The sequence below is a fragment of the Procambarus clarkii genome, chromosome 52 (assembly GCF_040958095.1).
Source record: "Procambarus clarkii isolate CNS0578487 chromosome 52, FALCON_Pclarkii_2.0, whole genome shotgun sequence".
NCBI classification, from domain to species: Eukaryota; Metazoa; Arthropoda; class Malacostraca; order Decapoda; family Cambaridae; genus Procambarus; species Procambarus clarkii.
In genome coordinates this window covers 18,307,743-18,317,365 of record NC_091201.1, presented here as the reverse complement: position 1 = coordinate 18,317,365, position 9,623 = coordinate 18,307,743, and the positions used below count along the sequence as shown (strand labels likewise).

General features: G+C 39.1%; 1 protein-coding gene across 1 annotated transcript; it reads right to left on the bottom strand.

Moving 5' to 3' along the window:
• Positions 1-6,217: 6,217 nt before the first annotated feature.
• On the bottom strand, positions 6,218-7,855 carry LOC138349447 (keratin-associated protein 6-1-like). The gene is made up of 2 exons (XM_045734233.2): positions 7,812-7,855; positions 6,218-6,598 (listed from the first exon to the last, which is right to left on the bottom strand). The coding sequence occupies exons 1-2, from the start codon at positions 7,821-7,823 to the stop codon at positions 6,359-6,361; spliced, it is 252 nt and encodes an 83-aa protein (XP_045590189.1). The 5' UTR covers positions 7,824-7,855; the 3' UTR covers positions 6,218-6,358.
• Between the last annotated feature and the right edge of the window lie 1,768 nt (positions 7,856-9,623).

The window sequence follows — 9,623 nt, the reverse complement described above, 5'->3', positions numbered from 1 at the left end:
TGACCGAAAAAGTAAGATTAATAATTCTAACAAGAATCTTTCTTATATTTCTTTTCACTGTTGATGGTAACTCAAAAATCAATTCTCCAAAATTCATTTTTATTTCTAGTCTGACGTGACACTTAAACGCGTTTCGTAAAACTTATTCGTTTTCAAAGACTTTAGTTTACACACAAACAACTATAACTGAACAGAGTTTAAACAGCTTCGATTTTATACCTGCATTTGGGTGAGGTGATATGTTACAACAGTTTTGGATGAGGTGAAAACAAACTTTCAACACAAGACAGAACACGAAACAATGGGTATAATATTTTGTAAGTTAAAGGGAAGAATGGAAGTAACTGCAAAGGGCCTATTGGCCCATACTTCTTGATGCTTCTATATTGGTGCGGAGTCTTGTAGTGGGTAGACTCACGAAAATTATTCTATTGCAGATAGACATGCTCTGACAAGTATAAAACTAAAGCTCGTACTTGCAAAGATCGAGCGGAAACAAAAAAAAAGAAGCTCTACAAATGAGGGAAAGAGAGGCGGCCCTAAGAAAAGAAGAACCGGCCATAAAGAAAGAAGAACAAGAACGCGAGATGGCCCTCAAAGAACGAGAGGCTGCCCTGTGTTGGTATCATTATCTACCTTTAAAGGTCCGTACCTCCACAGTGAGACCTTCCCTGCTTCTCCTACCGAAAGCACTGACACTGAGTCAGTGCCTTCCAACTCGGAAATCCTTAATGATCATCATACCTATTTGCAGGACAGTAACAGTGCTCCTCTCATCAGAATCTTCAAAGAACATTAGAAGTTGTTTATCGATGATCCACAGGAGTGTAATGTGGTTCAGCACGACATCCAGCTACTCCCTGACACCCGGTCGATTCGTCAACCTTTCTACAGAATCAGCCCGAGCAAAAAGGAAGTCATGCGTGCTGAGGTACAGTACCTCCTGGATCATGGGCTGGCCACCCCTTGTGAGTCCCCTTGGGCCTCACCCTGCATCTTGGTGCCGAAACCGCAAGGTAAAGTGAGGTTGTGTATTGATTACCGGAAATTGAATCTTGTGACTATCAAGGATGCTTATCCATTACCTAGAATAGATGACATCCTTGACGCCATTGGTAATGCTCGGTATCTATCAAAGTTAGGCTTACTCAAGGGATACTACCAAGTATGTTTGACAGAGCGAGCTAAGGAAATATCTGGCTTTACCACTCATTTTGGCCTTTACAAATACGAACGCCTTCCATTTGGACTATGTAATGCCCCGGCCACCTTCCAGCGAGCTGTCAACAGCGTCATCCAGGGCTTAGATAACACCTGCGCCTACTTGGATGACATCGTTGTGGCAACCACCAACCTGGAGCGAACATCTGCTCCAGCTGCAACGATTGTTGGTCAAGCTCCTGACAGTCGGCCTCACCATCAACTTGGGCAAGTCCACCTTTGCCAAAGGTAAAGTACGTTATCTAGGTCATGAGATAGGGAGTGGCAGCATAGCTCCGTTAAACATACATACCCAAGCCATCCAGCATTACCCACAGCCTACCAAGAGGAAGCAGCTCCTGCGCTTCCTTGGTCTTGCCTTCTACTACCGTAGGTTTGTGAAGAATTTTAGTACGTTGGCGACACCATTGATCACTTTAACCAGCACTAAGCAACGGTATAATTGGACCATTCAGCAGACCATTGCTTTTGAACGACTTAAATTCCTGCTGTTCTAATCCTATTCTCGCCTCGCCAGATATCACGAAGCCTTTCATCCTCCATGTCAACTCCAGTGGTACCGGCATCGGGGGTGTCCTGATGCAACAACGAGGCGAGGATTTTTTACCTGTTAGCTACTATAGCTACAAGTTAAAAACCCACCAGAAGAATTAGAGCACGATCGAAAAGGAGCTACTCTCCATCGTCCTGAACTTGCAGCACTTTGAATCATACCTGCAAGGTGCTCGGTTTACCACCATCTACTCAGACCACAATCCCCTACGCTTCCTGCAGAAAGCCCAATTCAACAATCAATGGCTTCTACGATGGGCTTTATATCTGCAGAATTTCAACCTGGAGATCTTCTACATCAAAGGTTCTGACAACATCATAGCAGACGCCCTCTCCAGAGTTTATGAGGTAGAAATAGCTCCACCTACTACTCTACCACCTGAAGACGTAACTTCACCCGTAAGTGCAGGCTTCGGGGGAGAGTTGTGACGGTAATCTCTTTCAAGAGAGATTGAGCCTGCTCTTCTCTACATGAAGTTACGTATTTTATACAAGATTAAGATGCTACCTTCAAGATACGTCTACCAGTAGCACAAAACGTTTTGACCAGGAGGCAAAACGTATCCAAGACTCACCCCCTACTCCACTCCCTCCACGCCGGCTGGTCATCAACCAGCCAACTACCCTTCCCAGCCTGTCTGCTCCTGATTGGTGACTCGCCGACTGCACATTGCACCTCAGCGCCCTCTACCTGAGTCGATGTCTGGGCTTGATCCTGCCATTGAAGTCAGAATATCCTTGTGCTCTCAAGCAGTGAACAACTAACTGATATACGCTGTATATCTGCTGGATGTTTCGCAGCTAGTGCTAATATTCTCAGCACCTAACTATTTTTCACCTTTAAACCTTATATTATTGTAGAGTAACTTCATCCCTATTATTCATTTATGTTATATTGTTTTTGACTTGTTCTTTTGCACTGTACATTGCCAAGGGATTGTCTTTGTTTATAATTTGTTTTCTAGATTAATTAATGTTTCATTATTCATATTTTGTGTTTTGCGTGTCTTCCCTGACTTTTCCACAGACAGACAGAAAACAGGCAAGCAGTCTATTTCTTTTTGTAAGTGTGACTAGGCATTGACACCTGCCATTGGAGGACTGCCGAACATCAACACTCCAACACTTTCCCGTCACATTTATATATACATATATATAATATAATATATATATATATATATATATATATATATATATATATATATATATATATATATATATATATATATATATATATATATATATATATATATATATATATATATATTCCCAGTCCCATTTCCATAACATCTTCCTTCCCGCCTCTCAACCGTCAATCAACAGGTTTACAGGTTCCTGAGCCTATTGGGCTCTATCATATCTACACTTGAAACTGTGTATGGAGTCAGCCTCCACCACATCACTCCCTAATGCATTCCATTTGTCAACCACTCTGACACTAAAAAAGTTCTTTCTAATATCTCTGTGGCTCATTTGGGCACTCAGTTTCCACCTGTGTCCCCTAGTGCGTGTGCCCCTTGTTTTAAATAGACTGTCTTTATCTACCCTATTAATTCCCTTCAGAATCTTGAATGTGGTGATCAAGTCTCCCCTAACTCTTCTGTCTTCCAGCGAAGTGAGGTTTAATTCTCGTAGTCTCTCCTCATAGCTCATACCTCTCAGCTCGGGTACTAGTCTGGTGGCAAACCTTTGATCCTTTTCCAGTTTGGCCATATCCTTGACTAGATATGGACTCCATGCTGGGGCTGCATACTCCAGGATTGGCCTAACATATGTGGTATACAAAGTTCTGAATGATTCCTTACACAAGTTTCTGAATGTCGTTCTTATGTTGGCCAGCCTGGCATATGCCGCTGACGTTATCCTCTTGATATGGGCTGCAGGAGACAGGTCTGGCGTGATATCAACCCCCAAGTCTTTTTCTTTCTCTTACTCTTGAAGTATTTCATCTTCCAGATGGTACCTTTTATCTGGCCTCCTGCTCCTTACACCTATCTTCATTACATTACATTTGGTTGGGTTAAACTCTAACAACCATTTGTTTGACCATTTTTTCAGCTTGTCTAGGTCTTCTTGAAGCCTCAAGCAGTCCTCCTCTGTCTTAATCCTTCTCATAATTTTGGCATCGTCCGCAAACATTGAGATATATGAATCTATACCCTCCGGGATATCATTTACATATATCAGAAACAAGATAGGACCGAGTACAGAGCCCTGAGGGACTCCACTGGTGACTTCACGCCAATCTGAGGTCTCACTCCTCACCGTAACTCTCTGCTTCCTATTGCTCAGGTACTCCCTTATCCACTGGAGCACCTTCCCAGCTACACCTGGGAATTTTTTGGATGAAAAATTTTCTGACTGGTAGAAAAATGAGGGCTGTGATCAGAGGCAATGTATCGGACTGGAGAAATGTCACAAGTGGAGTACCACAGGGTTCAGTTCTTGCACCAGTGATGTTTATTGTCTACATAAATGATCTACCAGTTGGTATACAGAATTATATGAACATGTTTGCTGATGATGCTAAGATAATAGGAAGGACAAGAAACTTAGATGATTGTCATGCCCTTCAAGAAGACCTGGACAAAATAAGTACATGGAGCGCCATTTGGCAAATGGAATTTAATGTTAATAAATGCCATGTTATGGAATGTGGAATAGGAGAACATAGACCCCACACAACCTATATATTATGTGAGAAATCTTTAAAGAATTCTGATAAAGAAAGAGATCTAGGGGTGGTTCTAGATAGAAAACTATCACCTGAGGACCACATAAAGAATATTTTGCGAGGAGCCTATGCCACGCTTTCTAACTTCAGAATTGCTTTTAAATACATGGATGGCGATATACTAAAGAAATTGTTCACGACTTTTGTTAGGCCAAAGCTAGAATATGCAGCAGTTGTGTGGTGCCCATATCTTAAGAAGCACATCAACAAACTGGGAAAAGGTGCAAAGACATGCTACTAAGTGGCTCCCAGAACTGAAGGGCAAGAGCTACGAGGAGAGGTTAGAGGCATTAAATAAATATGCCAAAACTAGAAGACAGAAGAAAAAGAGGTGATATGATCACTACATACAAAATAGTGACAGGAATTGATAAATTCGATAGGGAAGATTTCCTGAGACCTGGAACTTTAAGAACAAGAGGTCATAGATATAAACTAGCTAAACACAGATGCCGAAGAAATATAAGAAAATTCACTTTCGCAAACATAGTGGTAGACGGTTGGAACAAGTTAGGGGAGAAGGTGGTGGAGGCCAAGACCGTAAGTAGTTTCAAAGCGTTATATGACAAAGAGTGTTGGGAAGACGGGACACCACGAGCGTAGCTCTCATCCTGTAACTACACTTAGGTAATTACACTTAGGTAATTACATGCCTGTCTCTCTAGCTTATGTACCAGCCTCTTATGCGGTACTGTGTCAAAGTCTTTCCGACAATCCAAGAAAATGCAGTCCGCCCAGCCTTCTCTTTCTTGCTTAATCTTTGTCACCTGGTGGTAGAATTCTATTAAGCCAGTCAGGCAAGATTGACCCTCCCTGAATCCATGTTGGCGATTTGTCACGAAGTCCCTTCTCTCCAGATGTGTTACCAGGTTTTTTCTCACGATCTTCCTCACACACACACACACACACACACACACACACACACACACACACACTACACACACCTGTGTGTAGTGTGTGTGTGTGTGTGTGTGTGTGTGTGTGTGTGTGTGTGTGTGTGTGTGTGTGTGTGTGTGTGTGTGTGTGTGTGTGTGTGAATGTGTATGTGTTTGTGTGTGTGTGTGTGTATGTGTATGTGTTTGTGTGTCTGTGTGGGTGTAAATAAACACAAATGCATTGAGTTTATTATTAATTTTCATTTAGATATTTTCCATTATACGCAAATATCAGAGGAAAAATATTTGGCAGATGAAAATATTCGAGATATAGTAAACGAGAACGTTAAGATCACCCTTAGGCTTGTTCAATTAGGAAAAGCTGAACGATAACCATTGCCTAAAATATTCTTAAGGGAGAGTATTGTGATCAGGTAGAATACAATACACTGAGAGGTGAACCCAACTACATGGTGTATGTACACCAGAATTTTACTTTAGTCTTGGACAATTTTCGGCTCCAAAATTATAGATGATGGTGATGAAAATTCGCGAGAATGGACTGGATGATCATTCTGGTTCACTAAAAAAAATTTAGAGGATGACAGGTGCAAATCCGAACGCTGAACGAAATAGTTGAAAAAGGAGTAAAAATAAAAAAAAAATGTGTAAACTAATATGTTTGGATCAAAGGCATTACTTATTTTATTAACGATTATATATTTCTCTGAATTAATACAGGCGAGATCATGCAAGGAAGTGAATACACATGATCACATAAACTAGTAAACATGCAAAGTGTATTTAGGTTTTTAACAGAGACAAAAAATTTTCAGATGTTCAGAAGTTTATTTTCCTAATGATGATATGCAGTATTGATACATGATGGAGAGGTAATTTTATTTGTATTAGCGAGAGGATATGTAATTCTTATACACATGAAGATGCTCATATTACAGGAGGAAGGTCTGGTCTCTTAGCCGTACAGGCCACCGCCAAGACCGTAACCTCCAAGGCCTCCGAGACCATATCCTCCGTAGCCGAGACCTCCAAGACCATATCCTCCTCCGAGACCGTAGCCACCTCCGAGACCGTAGCCACCTCCGAGACCGTAACCAAGACCTGGGAAACCGAGACCTAAGCCACCGAAGCCAGCTTTAGGATCAGCTTCTGGTTGAGGCATTGCTGTTGCCAGACCCACCAACAGGACGATGATCTGACGGTACACACAACATTATATCATTAGCTGGAGAAGGATGATCTAAGACAAGGAAAATGAAAGTAAAAATTTTAATGTTAACTCTTCATATAATGAACATTTAGGAGTGACAAGCAATCTAGGAAAAAGTGAGCTTATATAAATTGTATTCATTTTCCATGTATTTATGTAGAGTTTTACCCTAGAAGTAAAACTACTTCGTAAACTTGTGTAAAATATCTGAATCTTTAATTTTTAGGAGATTTAGTTATTTCTTTATAAATGATCAACCTCAGTTTTCACACTATAATAATACTATAATAAAGATTGGCACTCATTCACTCTCATGCCTCACGCAACTGGTGCTATATTATATAATGCTTGGAATATTAATTTTTGTTTTATTGTTTCTCAGCACCGCATAGTTCTGCGTGAATCTTGAAGTGACAGAAGCTTAGTCACCTCACAAGTGTCTATTCATCAGGCACTTTCTTCATACATAAGTGCCTCTGGGTGGGGAAGCTGTGACACCGTGTAAAACGAATTACACGTAACTATTTGGTTGTCATGTAGACAGTTATTGGTCACCTAAACGAAGTTCTTTCGTCCTCCAAATCATAATATGCCTCAAGCATATTTTTCTCCACTGGCACTCAAGATAACATTTTAGAAAATGATCGCGAATCACATGCTCCTGAAACACTTATAATATTTCAATGTCTGATTTGCTTTACTAAATTATTATGACTATGATTATTGATTCTGTATCGTAATTTCTTGCATAAATATAAATCTTGTTTTGAAAACGTATTGTTAGGAGTAAGTTTTATATTTAGCAAAGTTTTTAGAGCAAAGCAAGTTTCTTGGTTAGCCACTGTACCAAAACCTTCAAATTTATTCAAACATTGAAATTACATTTGACTATTTCCCTATAGTGCACATGTAATTGTTGAGTATTAGTACTCACCAGAACCTTCATGGTTTAGTATACTCTACTTAATTACACATGTAATTGTTGAGTATTAGTACTCACCAGAACCTTCATGGTTTAGTGTAATCTACTAAACTACACATGTAATTGTTGAGTATTAGTACTCACCAGAACCTTCATGGTTTAGTGTAATCTACTAAACTACACATGTAATTGTTGAGTATTAGTACTCACCAGAACCTGCATGGTTTAGTATACTCTACTAAATTACACATGTAATTGTTGAATATTAGTACTCACCAGAACCTTCATGGCTGCAGTGTTGTCGTGGGCGATGAAGGAAGGCGTGTGAAGGTGAAGAGACTGACTGTCCCTTTTATACTCCAGCTTCCCGGAGCTGAGAATGTTGTCACGTGACCCTGACAAGGTCAGCAGCCAAGCAATGAAACATTTTAATCATGGCCGAAGTTACTGAAGGTCGATGGGACCAGCGACGTCTCTAATATTTTAGTAGAACAATGTCAAAATATTCTCGTACCAAATTTTCTTGAATCTCTTACTAAATCCAGCACATTCACGAGTCCGTATTTACGCAAACTTATCAACGTATAAATTAACACCAGCTCTGAGATAAACACACATCAACAGTTACAGTCAACACCTGGCGTCATGCACGAGAGGGGGACCGGAGGCCACACCCTCCAGCCTCGCCCTTGTGGCCATCAGCGTCTTAATGTGGCCACTGACTCCTGTGATAATTATAAAGTATTGTTTTTGATTGTGTTGACTGTATATGTCAAAATTATGTCCGTCTTAATAAGTATGTGAAACTGAATATAAACAATATAAACATAATAATTAAATATTAATAATAATTCATTGTGTCAGGGGAATATATATATATATATATATATATATATATATATATATATATACATATATATATATATATATATATATATATATATATATATATATATATATATATATATATATATATATATATAGATATATATATATATATATATATATATATATATATATATATATATATATATATATATATATATATATATATATATATATATATATATATTAACAATCTTTGGACAACACCCACCAGTGGGACTCGAACCCAGAAAGCACAACTACCTTCCAGTAGCTGCCATAACTAGTACGCTTTAACCCACTACACCATCAGACCCTACAAAAGAAGTAGAGACTTCTTTAGTAGTAGTAGGGTCTGATGGTGTAGTGGGTTAAAGCGTACTAGTTATGGCAGCTACTGGAAGGTAGTTGTGCTTTCTGGGTTCGAGTCCCACTGGTGGGTGTTGTCCAAAGATTGTTAATTTTCACTTGTGGTTTATGCAAGTATAGGCATATATATATATATATATATATATATATATATATATATATATATATATATATATATATATATATATGTATCAGTATATTTTGGTAGCAGTCTTTCCTGTAGACATATATTATTAAATATGACCGAAAAAGTAAGATTAATAATTCTAACAAGAATTTTCTCTATCTTTCTTATATTTCTTTTCACTGTTGATGGTAACTCAAAAATCAATTCTCCAAAATTCATTTTTATTTCTAGTCTGACGCGACACTTAAACGCGTTTCGTAAAACTTATTACGTTTTCAAAGACTTTAGTTTACACACACACAACTATAACTGAACAGAGTTTAAACAGCTTCGATTTTATACCTGCATTTGGGTGAGGTGATATGTTACAACAGTTTTGGATGAGGTGAAAACAAACTTTCAACACAAGACAGAACACGAAACAATGGGTATAATATTTTGTAAGTTAAAGGGAAGAATGGAAGTAACTGCAAAGGGCCTATTGGCCCATACTTCTTGATGCTTCTATATTGGTGCGGAGTCTTGTAGTGGGTAGACTCACGAAAATTATTCTATTGCAGATAGACATGCTCTGACAAGTATAAAACTAAAGCTCGTACTTGCAAAGATCGAGCGGAAACAAAAAAAAGAAGCTCTACAAATGAGGGAAAGAGAGGCGGCCCTAAGAAAAGAAGAAGCGGCCATAAAGAAAGAAGAACAAGAACGCGAGATGGCCCTCAAAGAACGAG